General features: G+C 53.1%; 1 protein-coding gene across 1 annotated transcript in view; it reads right to left on the bottom strand.

Moving 5' to 3' along the window:
- Positions 1–1,248: 1,248 nt before the first annotated feature.
- Positions 1,249–21,803, bottom strand: part of ITGA11 (integrin subunit alpha 11) — a 116,979-nt gene continuing 96,424 nt past the window's right edge. Inside the window, exons 19-30 of the mRNA XM_016198075.2 lie at positions 19,416–19,501; positions 18,400–18,607; positions 15,573–15,671; positions 13,946–14,022; positions 11,840–11,929; positions 10,877–10,967; positions 9,528–9,641; positions 9,232–9,318; positions 7,271–7,381; positions 7,029–7,124; positions 3,359–3,472; positions 1,249–2,654 (exon numbers count right to left, since the gene is read on the bottom strand). Coding sequence (XP_016053561.2) covers positions 2,583–2,654; positions 3,359–3,472; positions 7,029–7,124; positions 7,271–7,381; positions 9,232–9,318; positions 9,528–9,641; positions 10,877–10,967; positions 11,840–11,929; positions 13,946–14,022; positions 15,573–15,671; positions 18,400–18,607; positions 19,416–19,501 — 1,245 coding nt within the window. The 3' untranslated portion in view covers positions 1,249–2,582. The remainder of the gene's footprint in view (positions 2,655–3,358; positions 3,473–7,028; positions 7,125–7,270; positions 7,382–9,231; positions 9,319–9,527; positions 9,642–10,876; positions 10,968–11,839; positions 11,930–13,945; positions 14,023–15,572; positions 15,672–18,399; positions 18,608–19,415; positions 19,502–21,803) is intronic.

Genomic DNA, 21,803 nt, shown 5'->3' with positions numbered 1-21,803 from the left:
ACATTTTTGACCTGCAGTGTGGTTGCACATGAAAATTTAAAAAAATTTTTTTTAGAATTCCAGTCTCTAAGAGTCCATAAAAGCATTCTCTCAAGTTGATGATTTCTGACAGAAGACTTGTTGCTTTTTGAGTGTGAGTTCATCGATTCTCCTTCAGCAAGGTTACTCCATTCATGGGGGTAAAGGACTCCAATGAAATACGATTTTAAAGTGTTTCCTTCTGATTATGGCTTCACCATTTGAGGAAAGAATTCCCATAAAGAGTCATTTTATATAAATTTCTTCTGCTCCTTCACTAAGCCCTTCTGGGGCTGGGCTAGAACCTGGGATAAGTCTTCATTTGGCTGTGGAACCTAGGGCTACCTTAGTTTCTCTGGTTCTGAGGATCCACATCTATGGGGGAACAAGGTCAAATAATTTCTAAGGTTCTACTTCTGGCTTCTTGGGATTACGATAGCACAAGAGTAGAATGGAGACAACGTGGTCTAAGAGCAGCCTTGTGTGTAGAGGTGAACAAACTTGCACCAGGAGGTAAGGAGGTCGGCATGGACACGCTAGTTTGGAGAAGACTGGGAGGCCTGCGAAGGGAGAGCTGGAACCAAGGGGTAGAGGCTGCAGCGACGTGGGTTTCAACTCCCCAGATCGGGCGAGAGGGAGTGGCTGGTCTTGGGAGGGGGCGAGGGAGCGAGGGAGGGGGCGAGGGAGGGAGCGAGGGAGGGGGCGAGGGAGGGAGGGAGCGAGGGAGGGAGGGAGGGGGCGAGGGAGGGAGCGAGGGAGCGAGGGAGGGGGCGAGGGAGGGAGCGAGGGAGCGAGGGAAGGAGGGAGCGAGGGAGGGAGCGAGGGAGGGAGCGAGGGAGGGGGCGAGGGGGCGAGGGAGGGGGCGAGGGAGCGAGGGAGGGAGCGAGGGAGGGAGGGAGCGAGGGAGGGAGGGAGCGAGGGGGCGAGGGAGGGAGGGAGCGAGGGAGGGAGCGAGGGAGGGAGCGAGGGAGGGAGCGAGGGAGGGAGGGGGCGAGGGGGCGAGGGAGGGAGGGAGCGAGGGAGGGAGCGAGGGAGGGAGGGAGGGGGCGAGGGGGCGAGGGAGGGAGGGAGGGAGGGGGCGAGGGAGGGAGCGGGCGAGGGAGGGGGCGAGGGAGGGGGCGAGGGAGGGAGGGGGCGAGGGGGCGAGGGAGGGGGCGAGGGAGGGAGGGAGGGGGCGAGGGAGGGAGGGAGGGAGGGAGGGAGGGAGGGGGCGAGGGAGGGAGGGAGCGCGTGCTCTGTCCCTGGAGATGTCCGTCCCAGACCTGGCAGCCGCGGAGGGAGCAGATGGTGGACAAGCCCCTCCCCAGCGCTTACAGGTGAGGGGAGGAAAGCGGGAGCCTCATTTCATGCTCCTTCAGAGAACAGAGCAGCTAGCTAGGACGAGCCTGCCCACAAAGGGAAGTCAGCGCCTTGGTTCAAGTTTTTAAACTGTACTTTTTTTTTTTTTTAATTTCTTAAAAATATTTACGACAGTAAAGGTCGCACTGTGTGATGGGGGACAGGTGCTTTGATGACCCCCTTTCATTTCTGTCAGAACAAGGCTAAGGCATAAATTACTCGGCTTGGGCACGAGGCGTGCCTCCTGTCCTCGGCGCCGGCACTGGCGGTCCACCGGGTATTAGTCACCGAGGGGTCCGAGGGGTCCCTGTACCCGCCTTATTCAGTGCATTCCAGAGAGGACCCCGGGCAGCCCCAGCCGAGCCCTTTCCCGCGCGGTGCGTGGGGGGCGGGATGGGGCTGCGCGGGGTGGAGGCCCCTCGGCCCTCAGCCGCGCCCCGCCCGCGGCAGGGAGGAGCGGGGAGCGCGGAGCCCGGGGGCCGCGTCGCCCACACGCTGCGGGAAGGAGGTACCTGGGAACAAAAGCGGTGGGGCGGGGTGGGGGTCGCGAGAAAGGGGGGGTGTGGGTGGCAGTCAGTGTGAACATGTAGGGGAGCCGCCCATCCCTGTGCGAGCTCCCCGTATCCTGGGTCCCAGCTGCTTGTCCGTCACAGTCTCCAAGTCCCCGAGCCTTCATCCCTGGCCCTCAGCTGTCATCATCGAGCCCTTGGGCTCTGGCTGTTCAGGTGGAGCTCTGGGGACCCATCTCCTGCCTGGGGAGGGGTAGGCGTGACTCAGGAGCCGTCAGCAGCGTGGGGGTGGAGGACAGTGCAGAATTCAGATCTGCTGTCCCACTGGGTCCTACTGGAACTAGAGGCCTGGAGTGTGCAGAGTGCAGTCTTCCTCTCCGGGTTTCTTCTGAGGATCAGGATGGTTAGGAATTCCTAGCACCTTAAAGGCGGGGGGTAGCAAGTGCCCCCACAGAGCCTGGGGGAGGCTTTGGGGTGTGCCTTAGGAGGGGTCCCTTTCTATCCTCAGGGATCTTTGTTGGCGGTGTCTTGGTCTCCCAGTAGGGCAGTCCCTCTTAAAACTGGCTTGAGTTCCCTTCACAGGGAGCAGGCTAGGTTTCTCAGATGAGGTCAAGTGCAAAGCGAGCTGGCATCCTCTCCGCCCCAGCCTGGGCCACAGGCCTGAGCCTGCACACCACCTGGACCTGGCCCCGTCAACTCGCAGCCTCCTCGGGAGCCTCACTCCAGTGCTTTGGGGGTGGGGTCCAGGCCAGGCTCCCTCTTGCGCTTGGCACTTTTAAAGAAGCCGAGCTGTGGGGAAGCAAAGGCAGAAGTCTCAGGAGTGGGCAGAGTGGACCAGGCCTAACTCCCCTCCCTGCTCTCCCTCCACAAACCCTCTTCAGGCTTCTTCCCTCTTCAGGCTTCCAGAAAACCCCAGCTCACAGTGATGAGTGCCCTCTGTCCCTCCCCAGCTCTCCTGTGGGCCTCACGGTGGGCTACTTAATTGGTGAGGGGGCATTGGACAGAGTGGATAGAGTCTGGGTCGAGGCAAGAGGCCATGCTGTATGACTCTGCCCCAGTTAACAGTCTTCTCTGCGCCTCCTTCACCTTATCTATAACAGAAGGAGGTTGAGACCAGGGCTTATTAACCTGAGGCTCAGGGACAGCAAAGGGCTTTGAAGTGTTTGTTAACAGCCTGACTTTGTTGGAGACATTTTGTGGTTGCGTGTACTTGCTCTTTTTCTGATGAGAGGAACCCCAGCTTTCATCAGGTTCTCAAAGGGACCTAACAAAAGGGTGGGAGCCATGCGTTGAGTGCCCTCTGGTGTCCAATCAGCCTGCTGTGAATAGGGCTGGATGCTGTGGCAGCAGGCAAGTTTCTGGGGAGAAGGCTGGGTGGGTGCCAGCTCCCGTGGGGAGTAAAACATGGGGACTGGCCATAGAGCCCAGAGGCTGGAGCCCCAAGTGTGGGCCAACCAGCTGGGATGCCGCTCCCTGCTGTGGGGGGCCCTTACCTTCCATAGCGCCAGGACCAGCAAAGCCAGCAGTAAGAGGCCCCCCAGTGTGCTGCCCACAATGATCCAGATGGGAATCTGCCAGTCGTCTTGCTTGGAGATCTCAAACGTGATCTGCAAGGGGAGGAGGGAGACCAGGTTAATAGTCCTACTGTCCTGGCACCTGGGTAGAAGCCTGGGGCAGGGCTGGAGAGCAGGAGACGGCTGGCCCCTGGTGGGAGAGCTGCGGGAGGGGTGATGGGTGGAACCCAGGCCGCAGAGGCCTCAGAGCTCCCAGCCCCTGCTCAATGGACACTGAGTTAAGTCTCCCAGGTGATCCTGCCTCCTCTTTGAGACATTTTCTGCCTCATGTCTTGTTTGCTGCTCCCTCGTGGTCTCCCAAACTTCTAAATGTTGCCATGCCCTATGGTTCCTCCCTTGGACCTCTTCTTTATCTGTATTTACTCCCTGGTGCACTCAGGGCGATCTTACAGAGTGGGCAAGTGGGCACGGTGCCCAGGGCCCATAGTACTTTTAGGGGCCCACAAACATGATCTAACTTCTTTTACAATTAGAAGAGATAAATGAATATAATCTTGCCTGGATTATATTTGTCTTTATATGTACACAGTCATAAAATGGTAATTTAAAATATTTTTTTAATGGAGGAAGGAACCCCAAAGGAAAAAGTGCCCAGGGACACAGAAGTCCTAATGCCGCCCTGGGCAGAGTCAGCCAGGGCTTTGACTATCTGTACTCCGACCACTCTCACGCTTCTGCCATCTACCCAGACTCTCCATTGAATTCTAGACTCACATCTGACTGTCCACTTGGCCTGCCTGGCACCTTTAACAGGTCCCAGAACAAAATCTCAATCCCATCCCTCACCCTCAAACCAGTTCCTTCAATATCTTTCCATCAGAGCAAACAACAGCATCTTTATTTCTTGCTATTGCTCAGGCCAGAAACCTTGTATTTGTCTCACACCCACATGGATTCCATCAGCAAAGCCTGACTGTTTTTCCTTTGAAACACCAGAACGTGGCCACTCCTCTCACTTCCAGGGCTACCTCCTGGGTCTCAGCACCTTCATCTCCCATCTGGAGACTGCAAAGCTGCCTAACTGCCTCCCTGCTTCAGCCTCGCCTCCTGTAGTCTGCTCTTGATCCAGAGGAAGGCTGATCTATGCTCTGCTCTGCTCTGCTCAGAGCCTCCAAGTCTCCTTCAGGTCTCACTCAGAGTAAAAAATAGGCCTGGCCCGGTGCGGCTCAGTGGTTGAGCATCGACCTAGGATCCAGGAGATCAAAGTTGGATTTCTGGTCAGGGCAGATGCCGGGGTTGTGGGCTCGATCCCCAGTTGGGGACGTGCAGGAGGCAGCTGATCAATGACTCTCTCTCATCATTGATGTTTCTCTCTCTCCCCCCCTCTCCTTCTCTCTAAAATAAATAAAGATATATTAAAATATATATATAGACAGTCCTTGCCCTGGCCTGCAAGGGCCTGTACTCTGTCCCTGCTGACCTTGCTGACCTCTTCTCCCACTCTCCTTCTTGTTCTCTACTCCAGCCACCTGGCCGCCAACATGCCAAGCATACCTGCTGTAGGGCCTTTGCATTGCTTTCCTTCCCTAGCATGGCTCATTGTCTCTGTCAGGTGTCACTTTATTGGAGAGGCTTTACCTAACCCCTCTGTATAAAATAGTGCCCCCTGAGCCTCCCCCCTTACGTGCTTGCGGGTTTTTTTGTTTTGTTTGGCAGACTCCTCATCACTTGATATTGTATATATAGCAGTGGGCAAACGTAGGTTTACAGTTGTTCATGTGGAAAATACAATAAGAATAGTACAAGAACAAACTCTGTTTCAAGTACTGACAACTGTGAACTTACTTTTACCTGCCCTGTATCTATGTTAATTGCCTTTCTTCCCACCTGGAATGTCAGCTCCAGGAGGGCAGGGGCTTTATCTGATTTATTTGCTGCTCTATCTTCAGAGCAGGAATTGGGCCTGGGACAGAGTAGGAGCCCAGTCAACGTGCTGAGTGACTGAACAACTGAACCCCTGCCACAGCATGGTACAGCCCTGGCTTGGCTGCTGAGTCACTATTTAACTTGAGGTAAGTCACTGCCCTCCTTCTGCCTTATCTCACACAGCCTCAGTTTCCATATCTGAAAAATGGGGCAGTGGGACATACCTCACAGATAACATGTGAGGTGTCCATTACAATGCCTGGTGCATAGTTAGGGCTCAACTAATCACAGGTCCCTGATATGTTCTCTTGCCATCCCTGCAGGCTGGACCTTGCTCTGCCTTCCCACCCTGGGCCCCTAGCACAGAGCTGAGCCAACACAGGCTCACACTTTGAATTGCTGGATTTCAGAAAGAGAAGTGAGGCATCCAGAAAGCATAAGAGGGATTTTTTTGGGGGGGGGGGAATGGAAGGAGAAGGAATTCATTTGAGAGACATGAACTAGTGCGGAGAGAGTGGCAGTTTGTGTGTGTGCGTGCATGCGCATGCGCGCCTGTACCATGCCTCTTCTCTCTTGGTCACCTGGGAAATTCTAACACATTTCTCAAGATTCAGTTCAAGTGGGCTGTCTCCAGAAAGCTTTCCCTGGTCTGACCACCTCCAATCCCCAGCACCTGCGCTCACCCCTAGATCCAACCCACGCTTTGTTGTCCTTGTTTCTCTGTATCCCCTAGGGGGCCTGAGTCATAGGGGGGGCACCCACAAATGCTTAATGAACAAATGAACAAATAAAACCGCTCCTTGGGAGGGCTCCCTGAGTGCTGCCTCTGGGCTTTTGCACCTGCTAGCCCTTCGCCTGGCACACCTCACCCTGTTTGTGATGGGTATTTGTGGGCTTTCTTAAGGGCTGGCTTCCAGCCCATGCCTGTTTTGCTCTGTAGCGTCTGGGGTGGGACTGGGGGGCTTACCCAGCATCTAGTATTAAACATTCACCTGGAGCCCAGGCTGGCAATTTGGGGACATGGCCAGTGGAGGGCAGCAGTGCCCCACGTCTGAGATGCCTCATTGCAGAGAAATGGACTTGACTTTAAGACCCAACTTTTCATTTTTCCAGAACACTGCACGGAGCCTCATCCCTTTCCAGCCCAATTTAAGCCAGTTTGATCTGGTTTTACCCAATATGAAAAGTCTCAATACCAGGACATCCCTTGGCCTTCACCAATTCAGTTCACACCAGACTTCTAAAGCACAGGGCACATGCACTTCATTAGAGCTGAGGGGCGAATGGATGGGGAGGCCATTCTAGCTGCCATTCTAGCTGCCAGCCTGCCCAAGACACAGCCTCCCTGCTGCTGGAGCCAATGAGCCGCCCTGAGGCAGGCTGCCCTGGGCTCCAGGTTCAGTTTCCTTTAATGTAAAATAGTAAAATACGCAGGTTCCCCTCCTTCCTCTGCCCCATGCTGCTGTTGAAGTGCAGAGCCTGGGGCCCCTGAGGCACTGGGCAAATGCCTATTTCTGGCCCCCTGTCCACTTTTGCCCCCAAGGGGCTGTTTGCTTTGCTTTTTTTCTCTTCTCTGATGCTGCACTAACTGCTGGCGGTTCTGTCCATCTCTCTCCTGCAGGAACACATGGCAGAGGGTGTAGGAAAACTGTAGGGGAAGAGGTGACCCCTTCCCAAGCTGGCCTGGCTCAAGCCCAGGTCTGCAGGGTTCCCAGGGGCTCACCTGGCGGCTGGGATCCTCCTCTCGGAAGATGAAAGGACTGTGGAACTGCCTCTGCAAGGCTGCGTTGACCGTGATTTTCATCAGCTTGTACTTGAGCTGTATAATCAGAGGCCTTGTCAGAAGCTGACCCCTCCCCCAGTGGGAGACTCCCCAGCACCCACCTTCTTCCCCTTCTTCCTGCCAGCCCAGCCCAGCCCAGCCCAGCCCAGCCCAGCCCAGCCCAGCCCAGGTGTTCTACTTACTGCTTTTAGGGACCGCAACCACAGGTTCCCCAGCAGATGGAAATTGATTTCCTGGTTGGGGCCCAGCCTCACGTTGCAGTTGATGGAGACTACGTCGGAGTTGCTGTGATTCTGAAAGAGAAGGTAGTTTCTTGGGGTTGGGCATCGACGCTCTGGGGGAGCAGGGGAGGCAGAAACCTAGCTATGATCTGAAAATGTGAGCAGGGCAGGCAGAAACCTAGCTATGATCTGAAAATGTGAGCAGGGGCTTGGGCTACCAGAGAGATGGCTCAGCTGCACTGCTAGGCCAAGTGGGGTTTTGCTCTTGGGGGAGGAGGGACAAAGGATAGGGAACAAAGAGAGAGGTGGGGCTGGGGGACACATGGGCTGGGGCTGCCAGCAGGTGGCTGGAGGCTGAGGTAAGGATGGTATATCTGATGTTCCATTTGAGGTTGTGCATAATTGGGTGCATTCCAGGACAAAATTTTGGTTCAATGTTAGGGAGCCTATAAATGTCATTACCATACAAACAGGTTAAAGGAAACAAGTAGATGATTACTGTAACATGAAGAAAAAGCATTTTAGGAAATCCAACCTTAGTTTATGATAAAAACTCCTGGAGAACTTCTTGAATCTGAATAAAGGGTATTTATAATGAACCTCTGGCAAGTATCCTATTGAATAATGAAATATTAAAAACAATTTCTTTAAAATAAAGAACAAGACAAGACTGTCATTTCTGTTTACCATTACCTTGGATGTCCTAGCCAGAGCAATAAGACAAGAAAAACAATTTTTAAGAATTGAATGGTAAAGCTAAAGCTATTATTATCAGCAGATGATATTGTCTTAATAGAAATGCCAAACAAATAATTAGAATGTATTAGGTTAAAGTTATCTGTGTCACTGTTTTGCACCCACTTCAGCCCTACCCAAGCCCAAGTCTTCAGTAAAATGCACTACATTAAAAAATGCTTTGTGTGAAGAACTTGTTTGGGGAAATCAAACTAAAACAGCTAAGATTTTTGTCTGGGTAAGGAAGAGTGAAAGCATTCACAGCAAAGGGTATCTGGGGACAGAGGCAGCTGTGAGGACATAAACCTGGAAACCAACAGGTGTCTGAGGGAGGGTTTTGGGAGTTGAAGCTGAGCCGCCTTTCATTTTTGGGGGCAGGGAGGCCCCAGTTGATGTGTCAATATCTCCAATATAAGTCATGTATGTTCTGGCCCCTCTAGCGATGCTCCATCTGGCTTCCTCCCCTTCCCTCTGCTTATCTGTATCCTATGGCTCTTTTAAGCTCAGGTGCAAGTCTACTAGCCCTGTTTTTTGTTTTTTTTTAACCTTTTGACCCCCTTCATCCATTTTTCCACCCCACCTTTGCTTCTGGCTACCATCAATCTGTTCTCTGTATCTATAAGCTTGATTTTTTTTTTTTTTTTTTAAGATTCCACATATAAGTGATATCACGCAGTATTTGTCTTTCTCTGTCTGACTCATTCCACTTAGCATAATATCCTCAAGGTCCATCCACATTGTTGCAAATGGCAAGAATTTTTCTTTTTTATGCTGAATGATATTCTGTTGCATATATATGTCACAATTTCTTTATCCATCAGTGGGCACCTAGGTTGTTTCCACATCTTGGCTGTTGTAAGTAATGCAGCAGTGAACGTGGGGGTGTAGGTATCTTTTCAAGTTAGTGTTTCCATTGTCTGCTCCTGTTGTCATTCTCTTGACACCTATCACAGGCTTGTTCGCTGGCTTCTTAGGCACTCATTCTGTGTCTCCTGAGAGATGGTGAGCTCACTAAGGGCAAGAAGTATCTTTTCCTTATTCTGTTTCCTCTTGGTTTGAGCTGGGCATATGGGGGCTCAACAGACTCTTATTGACAAACTGTGGGACAAGGAGAGAACTAGCCCCCAGAGCTCAGACAGCACTCTTCTTCCCCCATCCCCATGGCTCTCGGTTTGGGGGACACTCACCAGCTGTGGGGCACGACTCAAGTCTTCCTCCATCGGGGAATGCCGGTACTCGGTGCTGTTTCCCCAGATGTTACAGGATGTGTTCACCTGCACGAGGCATACACACAACCACCTTCACAATCAGTGCTGGCAAACTCAGCATCCAGGATGCCCCTCCCTCCTCCTCTTCCAGAGAAGGCCCAGCCGGCCTGGTTTTGGGAGAAGGAGCCGGGGTCTGAGCACTTAGGACACACATAGGGGTATGTCTGTCTGCTTCCAGTCCCCTCCCCTCAGCCAGCTCTTGAGGGCAGCGGTACCTGGTCGGCGAGGAAGTCCCTCAGCATCAGCAGGCGGTTGCCGCCCCTGGTGGCGATGGGTATGGTGATCTTCATCATCACCCCGTGGACAGGGAACAAGCCCAAGTTTTGAACCTGTGGCCAAGAGGGAGGGGTGTCAGTGCACCAGCAGCAGTTGGGGGAGGGGAGGTTGAGAACAAGGTTCAGTGGGGCCAACCATCCCCCAGCCAGGCCTGGGAAACACTGTGGAAGCTTGAAGACTCTGCCAAGTCACCCCGGGGGCTGCAGGGATCCCAGAAGGATGGGCTCCCGCAGGCTGAGGACAAGTCAGAGGGAGGGGGCCTGAAACTGGAGAGCAAGGGTCACTTCTATTTTCAACTCCTCTTGGCTCTGGGGGATTTTGTTGCCTGGCACTGGTGGCCACCCTGGGGGTGGAGATGGTGATAGCAATTCATTTATTAAGAGAGATAACTATTAATTAATTGAGGATATAAATAGCGAGTGTGTGGTAGTTCACATTCTAGCTGTGACACATTTGGAGTTAGAGCCGCAGTGGTAATAAGGAGGACTTTGGAATCAGAAAGACTGGGAATATAACCTGGGGCTGCTGTCACGTATGAGCTGTGTGGCTTTGGGCAGGTTATTAAACCTCTCTTGGATGAGCCATCCAGGTCTCAGTGAGCCTGCCTCTGGCTCTCACATAGCAGTTCAGGGGTGGGGGAGATGGCAGGGCCACTGTGGCAGACACTGCTAAGCTGCCTCCTAATTCTTCTCCTATAGTCCTTAGTGACAGAAACCAAGACAAAAAGCCTCACTTCCTAGGCCCCCTTAAAGCTAAATCACAACGTTCTGGGCAATGAGAGATAACTGAAGTGTGAGGAACTGCCAAGGACCTCATTCCTGCTCTCTGTCCCTTCTCCCTGCTGCCTGGAATGAGAACGTAATGGCTGGAGCTGCAGCCTTCTTGGACTGTGAAGTTGAGGCTAATAATTGCATGTTGAGGATGGTGGAGCATAAAGACAGGAGACCTGACCCTGGATGACTTTGTGAAGCTGCCAACGCTTGTATGGGAGAGCATAACCCCTAGTGTGTTTAGACCACTGTTGTTGTTTTTTTTTAAATTAAAATATAATTATATGCAGCCACACCTAATTTTCACTGATATGTTCTCTCAAACCAGCCTTATTATTTTCCAGATGAGGACTGAGAGGCCCAGAGAGAGGAAGTGACTTGCCTAAAGTCACCCAGTGAGTGGGTGGCAGGGTTAAGATGACCCGGAGCACTAGCAATGATTTCAGATTCCTCCCCTCCCAAATGGGGGACCCTCAGCTCCTGCCTTTCACTCTCTGCCTGGCTCCCTCCAGCCTTACCTTGAAGATGCAGTTGAAGGGAGGCCCAATGCCATCATAACTCTCCAGTGAGCTATTGGGCTTGACCTCATAGTGGCTCAGACTGCTGCTCCTGCAGGGACAGAGGACAGGGCGGCCGTGAGCTCAGTCAGTGTTGGCTAGATGGATGAATGAACGAAAGAGGACTGTCTCCCCCAGGCCACAAAAAATAGGTTTCCCCTTGTGTCCATCGGGAGCGCTGTGTTGGGGAGGATTCTGAGGCTGGGCAGAAAGAATTGCTGACACCCATCAGCTACGTTTGCCTGGTGTGTGGGATGGGCCCAAGCCAGAAGTGCCGGTCGTCTGCCATCCCTGCCCTGGCCTCTCAGCCCAGGGGCATGGCCTCCGTTGAACATGAACTTGCCCACTGTGCACCATTCCAGCCTCTAGCGGTGGTCGTGAGAGGGCCTGAACTTTGTGTGTTTGCTGTTCTCCCCAGACATCTCTCTCTGCCTGGGAGCTCTCCGAGGACAGACTGGGCCAGTGGCACACCCGGGGGTGTGGGCAGTGTGAACAGCCTGCCTAGGGAGGAACATTTTCTCACTGACGTTTAGAATTGCTGGGGCAAGGTGGTAATGAAAAGCAGAAGGACTTAGTAGGTTTTATTACTATTTTAAAATCCTCCACAGATCATGCCCTACTTGCTGCCTGCACCTGGGGTGGGTTTCTCCCGCTGCGCGGCCCTTGACGCTGTCCCTGCTGACAGCTCCTTGGGGGCCGGGTCTGTGTCCCCTCCTTCCTCTGTTCTGGTACAATCTCCCCACCATGGCTGGGGGAGCTGTACTCTGATCCTTCAGGGACACACTTGGCTCCATCTCACAGTCCCTCAGCACTGGGGCCCAGCTCCTGGTACCTCTGACCCTATCAGGGCCCCCCAGAGGGCGCCCCACTTTAGGCCTCACTCCTCTCACGCCCCCCCCCTTGGAACCCTGGGGCCCCGGCCACCTGGTAAAGAGGATGTCGGCCTCATATTTGAGGTGGAAGCGCAGGAGGGCTGTGTTGTCTTCCCTGGTGCTCTCCTCTTCATCACTGTCGCTGCAGGGAGGCAGGCAGCGGGGTCAGGAGGGAGACCGCTGGCCCTCTACCCGCCCCGCGAGGGCCAGTGCAGGGACTGGCTCGCTGCACAGGAGGGTCTGAGTCAGCCTGAGAAGCGAAGGAGCAGCCTGGCTCCCCCAGGGCTCACGGGCATTGGAACGGCCAGCGAGGGAACCTGGAGTAGCTGCCAGGAGGGGAAGGGCTGGGGCTGCAGGGGAACAGGTGACATCAGCTTTTCTTTTCTTTTTTATACTGCTTAATAAAATGATACAGTTTTCAGGTGTACCATTCTACAATACGTCATCTGTATATTGTATTATATGTTCACCACCTCAAGTCAAGTCTCCTTCCATCACCATTTATCCCCCCCATACCCTCTTCTACCTCCTGCTGCCTTTTTAAGTGCGACACATCTGGGCTGCTGTGGGGCAGGAAGAGACTTTGGGTGGAAGCTGGGAGGACAGCGCAGGCCGGCATGGCCACTGTTTCGAGCCCTCCCCGCTGAGCCCCCTCGTGGGGCAGAGGGGCAAATCCTGTGCTGTGGGTCTGGAGGGAGATGATGCCCGTGGGCCGAAGGCTGCCTGCTCTGCCCAAGTTCAGGGAAGACAGAGAGGAGTTCTCAGTAGAGCAGTTTATTTATCCTTGGACCACCCTTCCTGGGGTGATGGGAGGTGGGGGTGGGGGCAGATCCCACAGGCTGGCTGAGGGTGTTTTGCTGCCTTGAAAAGGCCGGAGAGTGAACTTAGGAGATGTTTGGAGGGAGTTTTGTCAAATGTGCTGCCCTTTCCAGCATCATGAGCTCAGGGAAAATAATTTCAGACATAAAAACGTATGATTTCCTCTTATTATATACAATGAGTTTTGGTCTCTTTGGGAGCCTTACCTCAGGACAGGGGTTTAATTCCAAAGGGGATACTGGACACACAAAGCACTGCACTGTCCCGTCTGCATGTGTCTGATTCACAAACACCCACAGCTGTGCAAAGACACTACTGTGCAAGTGCACTCGTTTCCCAGGAGAAGAGGGCCATGTTTTCTAAGAGCAGGAAGATCATGTATTGATATTAAGATATTAATACATCTTATAAACTGTCTCATGTCAAGTGGGAATTCCATCCAAATGCACAATTCGTGTAGCACATGCTGGTGTGTTGATTACCAGTGCTCCTTCCCGTGACCTCTGACTCATGTGTGACTGGGTATGCATGCATGTGCGAGAGTGTATGTGTGTGTGCCTGAGTGTGCGTGTGTGTGTGTGTGTGCCTGTGTGAGTGCATGAGTGTGTGTGTGTGTGCGTGCATGTATTGGAAGGCTGGTGTTCGGTTGGCCTTCAGTATTTATTTCTCAGCGAGGAAAAGCTCCCAGGAGGGTTTGGGCTGTTTACAAGGCCCCAGAGTTGTCAGATCCCTCCCTGCCTCCCTTCCCTCACAGAGCTAATTTCCTGAAAAAGAAAAGAGCCTTTACTACCCACACAGGGTGATTCACGGTGTCAACCTATAGCAAACCTGGGAGACAGACAGACAGACCTGCACAGAGTAAGGGAAGCTCTTTTAAAAATGGAAACATTTCCAAGGGCAGAGAGGTGAGCAGGACCTGGTTGTACTATTGACTTGCTGCGGGCCACTGGGAAATGCACTCAGCCTCTTGAAGCCTCCCCTTTCATACCTAGAACTTGGAGGGGGTGGGGAATACCCCTGCTTTGCCTATCTTAGGGGCTGCTGTGAGGACTGACTGAGATATTGTATGTACAGTGCTTTATAGCTGTCGGGTTTTAAAACAGCTGCTATATAAAATACTACATAAAAATAAAGGTATTATTTATATCCAAGCTGCCCAAGAATGACTGGTGGCAGCACAGCAGGCAGCAGGTTGGCTCACATTTGGGGACTGACCCGGGGCCCTCCCAGGTTGGGGTGGTTAGGGACAGGGCTTGGCGGGGGAGTCAGTGCAGGAGCGGCAGAGCAGGGGGTGGGCAGGAGTGTGCTGGGAGGGAGAGGGAGCAGCCCAGGCCCTGACCTGCCCGCCGTGAGCTGGATCTCCAGGTGGTGCAGGAAGACGGATTTGCTGAACTCGAAATCTAGACGGAAAGCCACCTGCAAGGAAGAAGTCACTGGAGCTGGGGTGGCCCGGAACTGCATGCCTGGGCATTGCCTGGACAAGCCCTGACCCACCCCTTCCAGCCCCCTGCCCACTTGGGTGAGCCCTGCTGGCTGGGGGGAGGGAGGGCCAGGTGCCGGAGTAACAGGAGCTCCGTCTGGGGCTGCTGAGGGGGACGCAGGAGGACAGAAGCTCCTCTGATGGATTTCTTGGCTGGGGGGCAGCCCCCTGCCCTCCTCCTTTATTGTTTTTAACTATAGGTGACTAGAAGGCAAAAAGTCCAACTTCAGACACTTTCTGCAGGATTTTCTTGGGAGGCTTGCTGGTGGGAAGGGGCGCTGGCTGTCACCATGCAGCATAGTATGTGGGGCCAGATGTGAGTGGTAAGACAGGCCCTCCCACCCCTTGTTCTTGCCTTGGTGGGAGGTAAGGCCCGAAGAAGGGTGATGGCTGCCCGGGGCCACCCAGCAGGTTAATAAGGCTCCTGCTTCTATGTCCAGCAGCCCTCCTGCCCCTCTGATGGCCCAGCTTGCTCCTTCCCTTGGCCTTTGCCCAGGAGTGGGCCTGGATCCCTGACTGTGTGGCCTTATGACAACTGACCCTCCTCGCTGCCTTCCCCACTATGGGTGGGTGGGTGTGGGTACTGGGGCTTTGCACAGACTACTGTGCTCTTCCCAGGTCTGACCCTCCTGGAGTTTCCCCTTGAGACCTGGGGTCCCCTTCTCCCAGGGAGCAGCAGGGGAGGGGAGCTTGTGCTGTGTGCTGCCCCCGACCCTGGGGCTTCACTTTAGAGCTCCTGGTTTGTCAGAGCTGCACCCTGAAAATATAATGTTGACTTGTGTTCCACTGGGGAGGTTCTGTTACAGGGAGCCCTAATCCCCCTCCCCCGTCTCCCCCCATCCCCAGTCTTGCAGACCCTGCTCCTGGGAACACGCCGCTGCTCTCTGGCTGGCTCCTGCCTAAGCTCCCCTCTGTCTGATCCCTGCTTTACAAGCAGCTTAGCCTCAGGTCTTCTCTTGTTCCAGAACCTTCAGTGGCTGCCCACTGCCCAGGGGTGATGGGCAGATGTCCCACAATCTGGAGTTTACCTCCCTTTCCCCTTGAATTTGCTTCTCGCTTCACTCCACGCACCTACACTCTTGTCATATGCACTTTGAAGCATGTGGCAGGTGCTTGAGAAATGTTCACTTTTCTCCCCATGCACAGCACAGAGACAGAGGCTGGACATTTAGAAAACTTGTTAGTTTAGAGGAGTTTAAAGGACAATGGGACACCTGCCAAGAGTGGTGGGGTGGGAGTGGCAGGACTGCCCCTGAGGTGAAGGGGGGCTCTCCTGGGGCGCAGCCTGCTTCCCTGGGGATGGCCGGCTGGTTAGATAATTTGAATGTCATTGTGTGAGAGAGGGAAAAACTAACATACTTAAAACCCACCCTCAGGCCTCTGCATCCCTCCCCAGTCCTCCCCTCTGTTCACTTCCATTTCTCTTGCCTCCCGGAGCCTCCCAGTACCCACCCTGCTCCCGTCCTAAACTGCCCCCAGCCTCAACCTTGGCCTTGGCCCGGAAGAAGGGGTAGCTGACATTGCAGACTTTCTTGTGGAGTCTCCTCTCCTCGTTCACGCACTCGATGCTGCCATCAGAGTCCTCCTGTGGGTGGTGGGGGGGACATGGGGGCAGCAGTTAGATGGGGCCTGAGACCCAGGTCTTGGGGCCACCCTTAGACCCCACAGCCCACACTGAGGTTGCAGCACAGGCCCTCTGACGCTGGGACCACAGGGGCCCTGGCGGCTCAGGTGAGGCAGTGATGGGGACACGCTCCGTGGTGCTAGGTTGTGCAAAGAGCGGTCTGGAGCTCCCGTACATGCCTTATCTTTCCCTCTGTATCAACCCAGGACACAGGACTTACCGTCCTGCTTTCAGGTGGGGACACTGAAGGCCCGAGATGGGAAGCATCTAGCTCAGATGGCGGGAAAGTGGCCAGAGCTGGGATTTGAAGGCTCTCCTATCTGGCTGTCCCGCCTCCCTCTGGCTGTGCAGCCCTTTAATTGACTGCATGTCTTTCCATCAGGATTGCAAAAGATCTCCTTGAGCCAAGAAATGAGGCTTTGGGGGTCTCACATGACTTTGTGATCCAGAATAACAGTGGGTGGGTTGTGGGCTGACTCCTGGGGGAAACTGTGGGGTTTCCCCTGAGGCTCTATGCCGCCCAGGGCTGGCTGCTCTCTCACTGGGAGCTCTCCGGAGCCTTTGCTACCAGCCAACTGGCAGGCGGGGCTTCTTTCTCTTTCCTTTTCCTGTGGCTCCGCCCCTCCAAACCTCCCACCACCCTCAGGTTCCAGACTCTCAACAGCAGGTCACTCACTGGCTGCTGGGCATTGAGAGAAGGCTGGCAGAGTTAGGGGGAAACACCACCAGGCTCTCCAGCTTATCTGGGGCCCGCTGGGCTAGCAGGGTGCCCTCAGCACAGGTCCAGAAGGAAGGGACTTACGCACAGCAGTATTCTGGCAAAATGCTGCTGCTTCACTGTGCGCTCATTTGCTTGGGTCTCATTTTGCTCATCTGCTAAATGGGGATGATGGTACCTACTGTGTTTAGTTGTTATGAAGATCAAATGATACAATCATGTAAATGCAGGGCCTCGTTCAATGCCCAGACTTGTGTAATCATTCTATGTACGGCAGCTATCATTATGAGGGTTATTTGTACCTGTTGTGGGTGCTGCACCACTGGGCACAGCCTGGGCACATGCACGTGTGGATGTAGAGGCATGTCTGTGTAGACTGTGTGTGTGGGTCTGCACGTGGGTACATGTGTGTGCATGTGCCCAGTTGCATGCATACATGGTATTTGTGTTTACTTGGATGTATATGTAGGTTTGTATGTTTTTGCGTGTATGTGTGTGTACAAAGTGTGTGTGATAGACTAACAACACATTTGCATTTGGCTGAGGGGGTGCTTCCTTTACAACAGCTCCCCTTGGTCAGATGGTGGGGTGTGTGGGGGAGACAGAGGAGAGGTGTGCTGATCTCCAAGCTGTGAACATCTTCTAGGCTGGGGGCAGATGGGCGGCATCTGTGGAGGAGCCAGGCTGCAGGCCAGCCCTGCACACCGCCTGCTGCATGCGAGGACACAGCACATTACAGGACACATTCCCCACTTCTCTTTTCCTTCACTCACTTCCAAAGCCCTTTGTGCCAAAGAAACAAAATGCCATGCTTTCTTCCTCCCAGGGTTATGAACAGGCACAGGGTTGTAAAGTCTGGGGCCAGGGAAGCAGGAAAAAGCGGCTGCAGGTTTTGGGCTCAATTTCTCCTAAACACCCCAAATCTAGACCCTCCCAGCACCCACACATGACAACAATGTCTTAGTTTTACACAACAAACATGTCTTGAGGGTCTTCTATGTGTCCAGCCCTGACCTGGCCCTGGGGACAGATGGGGCTAAGACAGGGCACTTATGCCCTGGGAGTTCAGGGTTAGCACAGGGTAGCACTCGGACACTGGTGACTTCTTTGGACATATACAGGGCTGTGCCAGAGAGTTGTTCAGGGCCCTGTGTGGCCTTTTGGGCCTTTAGGAAGGAATCCCAGAGAACATACACGAGGACTGTGCCCTGTCATGAAGTGCAGGCTCAGGAGCCAACTGCTGGGTGGGAATCCCACTCAGCTACTTATTAGCTGTGTGGTCCTGTTCAGACCATTTAACCCCTCTCTATGCCTCATTTTCTTTCTCTGTAAAATCATCGCCACCTCCATCATCACCACTATCACCACCATTACCACCATCACTACTACCATCTCCACTACAACCACTATCACCACCACCACCACCACCACCATCACCACCATCACCACCACCCCCATCACCATCACCACCACCACCACCACCACCACCACCACCACCACCACCCCCCCATCACCATCACCACCACCACCACCCCCATCACCATCACCATCACCACCACCACCACCACCACCATCACCATCACCACCATCACCACCACCCCCACCACCCCCATCACCATTACCACCACTACCACCACCACCACCACCCCCATCACCATCACCACCACCCCCACCCCCATCACCACCACTACCACCCCCACCACCATCACCACCACCACCACCACCATCACCATCACCACCACCACCACCACCACCATCATCACCATCACCACCATCACCACCACCACCATCACCACCACCACCACCACCATCACCACCATCACCACCACCACCACCACCACCACCACCACCTCTACTATCACTACCATTGCCACTACCACCTCCATCACAACTACTATTACCACCTCCAGTACCACCACTACCATCACCACCACAACCTCAGGTAGGCTGGGCAGGTTGCTGTGGTCTTACCCTCTGAATCAAGCTGGCAAACTGCAGGTTTGCTGACTGTGAAATATTTAGCACCGTGCTATAGGCGTTCTCGCCCCTGTTTTCCAGCATGGCCTCCACTGCCACCCGCCGGCGCGTGCTCTCTATGATGAAAACTGTGGTGTCAAAGGACAGCGTGTATGTGGAGCAGTCCTGAGCAGGCTTCCTCAGCACCCTCTGGCAATACTCCCTGCAGGAAAGAGACCACCAGGGGTGAGGCCGATGGAAGGGGGAATGCAGGGGTAGAACTCACTACTCATGTATCACCTCTCTACTCAGCATGTTTCCCTTTTGGCTTTGGCTGCCAGGAAGCTCAGAGCTAAATGTAGAGATAATTCTGATTATTAGCGTAGGTGCTTGAAATATTTAATTCTTCATCCTTCTACAAGGTTTGAATGGGCTATTTCTATTTATCGTATGTCATCGTGTGTATGTCTCTATCTAAATCATCTCATAGTTGTTTAAAAACTGAGCACAAATTATTTGAAAATATATTACATAAATTTCAAATAGGATATTGTTCCTACTTTTCCTCGTATGCTAGTTTGTTTCTTCCAGGGGATTGTGGGCACCCTCTGCTGGTCTCCCCAGCATGGAGCTCAAGTGGTCAGTCAATGAACCTTAAAGGTAAACTCACCTGTGATTGCAGGGTGAGTACCTGGATCTCCAGGCCCCTGGTCTCCGCCTTATGTCTGTTTTATAGTATGGGCTCATAAGAAAGGATTTCTATTTCTAAACAAAGCTTGAAGAGGTTGGGTTAGACTAGGGGTATTCAATTTACAGAGTAGGTAACTGAGGCCCAGAGAAGGAAGAGACTTTCCTGAGGTCACACAGGGGTTAGAGGCAGAGCCTGGACTAGACCCAGGCTCCAAGTTCAGTGTTTGATCCATGCTGCTTATGAAAAGGATGTGTAGGAGATAATCCAGGGCCCTAGGAGCTCGGCTCCCCCAGCAGGGAAGGAGGAGGAGTCGGTAGGGGCAAGGAGGGGCCAAACTCACATGGCTGTGGGCAGGTCACTGTGGGCATCCAGCAGGAGGTCGGGGACACAGTGCTCATCCTCATTGCAGCCATTCCAGAAGGGAACCTGGACCAGGGAGAGCCGGGGGGGGGGGGCAGCTGGATAGGAAACCCACAGCCTGGAGTCCCCATCTTTGCTGTGGGCCATCCCTCACCCCCACAGCACGCAGCTTCTCTCTGTACTGCACCAGTCATGGGCTTTGTCTTTTCTGCCCTTTTTACAGACACCACACTGCTGTTAATTATGCTTTTGCATAGATGTTCCCTTCTTAAAACATGGCTCAAAACTCAACTCCTCCTGGGTCCCTCTCAGCTCCTCACTGAGCTGGTAGCACAAAATACCCACTCCCCTGGCAGAGCAGTTCCAGGGAACATTTACTGATCACCTACTGTGCGGGGGGCAAGGTTTTTCGTATGAGCGCGATAGAATGAGGAAGACACAGCTTCTACTCCCAGCTCATGGCGAAGACTGGTGTGTGAACAAATAACTACAGTGTGAAATGTGCAAAAAACAAAAAAAAGAAATCCATATGATGAATAGAAGAGGCAGAGGGGAGGAAACAGTTAATTTGTCCTGTAGATGGTCAGAGAAGGCTTCAGGGAAGTTCTGGGAAGTTCTGAAGGATGATCTATAGTTAGCTGGATGGACCAGCAGGAGAGGAAAGTCTAGGAGGAAGATCGAGCCTGTGCAAAGGCATGAAATAGGGAGAGTTTGAAAATTGGCAAGTAGTTTGGTGTTGCTCTAGTAAGGGGTGGAGGAGATGGGGAGATGGGCAGAAGCCAGTTCTTAAGGGCCTTGGGGTCATGCCTTACAACTGATAGGACCCACTGACCACCATTGGCAGGGGAATGTCCTGCCAGACCTGTATACTGAAGGCTTCCTCTGGCTTCCATGGGTGGATGAACTTGATGAGTCAAAACTAGAGGTGGGGAGACCATTGAGGAAGCTGCTGAAATGTTCATAAAGGAGGTGATGATGGTGTCAGTGTGGGAGTGGGTGTGTAGAGGAGAAAACAGGTCAGGGACCTCAGAGGTGGGATCAATAGGTCCTGGAGTTCCTCAGGGCTAAGGGAGAAAAGGGCCCAGGATGTTGGCTGAGTTGTTTCTTTTAGCGTCTGGAAGGATGGCCACACCATTCACTCCTAAGTGGAGGGGTTAAATGGAGGGGGTGTTTGGTTTGGGGGCATGTTGAGTTTGAAGTGCCCGTGGCCCTTCCAGGCAGTTGGGTGCTCAAGTCTGGAGCTGAGGAGCAGCAGCTGTGACTACCAAGATCACAGCCCAAACCTGGGGGAGGGGAAACAGGAGTCACAGAGGCCACACATATCTTAAATTCATTAACTTTTCTCAAAGGTGAGCTCCCTAGCCTTTAATTAGATCTGCATGCTCATAATTTAGACACATTCCTGTCAAGCCCGCCCCTCGACTTCCCCATCTCGGGGTGGATTTTCAGCTAGAAGCAGTCATGCTGAATAGCACCAGGAAAGGTGACAGCAGAGCCACATAAAGTAGGGCAAAGAGAGGTCATTCTGTGAAGGGACATACTTCAGGACATTTGGTAGCCTCGGGGGCTTCACTGTGTACTAGCAACCATGCTGGTTTGGTGATTTTAAGTCTCCAATAAAAGTCTTCCCACCTCTGCCCAGTGCACTGTAAGAAGTGTGAAAACTACTTAATAACCTTCGGGAAAAGTCCTATCCAGTTCATTAAAAGGAATCATTTAACGTGATAAGCAGCTGTTATACTTAATTATATGGAATGGCTCGTACCCCCAAGAGGTGCGATATTACAGCGCTAGAACAGCGCGGGCATTTAATGGATGCTAAATAAGAATTTGTAGAAGAGGGATGGAAAGAATGTTTCTAATTTGCTGGGGGCTAGAATCCCGATTGACAGGATTTCTAGAAGCTCAACTGCTATTCAGAGCCCTCCATAGTGTGCCCCAGACTGTCTTTTTCAGCTCTATTTCTCACCTTTTCTTTATACATCCCTTCACTTTGCTATTTTCCATTTCCATACGTTGGTTGTAATATCAGTGGTCCTGGAGTAAAAGCCCACCCTCCCCATCTCTGCAGAGATGGGAAAATAAGGTCCAGTTGAAAGCCATCTCCTCCAGGAAGTCCCCCTGCCCTATCATCTGATTGCTCTTCGACCTGGCCTACGACCCTTGTCACCACCTTGTATCAAGATGGTTGGTGTCAGAGCAAAGAGTACCCTGCACGGGAATCTGCACTGTGTGCTTCCACGGGCGTGTGGAATGAGTGACACGTGCTCGCTCAGTCGTGTGCTGTCATGGCTTCGGAATTACTGTGATGGGCAAAACATGGAAGGCTTAGTGCACCCAGCTCTTTCCCTCCCCTGGCTTTGCCAGT

Source organism: Miniopterus natalensis, chromosome 1 (assembly GCF_054644295.1).
Source record: "Miniopterus natalensis isolate mMinNat1 chromosome 1, mMinNat1.hap1, whole genome shotgun sequence".
NCBI classification, from domain to species: domain Eukaryota; kingdom Metazoa; phylum Chordata; class Mammalia; order Chiroptera; family Miniopteridae; genus Miniopterus; species Miniopterus natalensis.
Note: the sequence above shows the minus strand (reverse complement) of the source record. Positions and strands in the feature narration are given on the sequence as shown.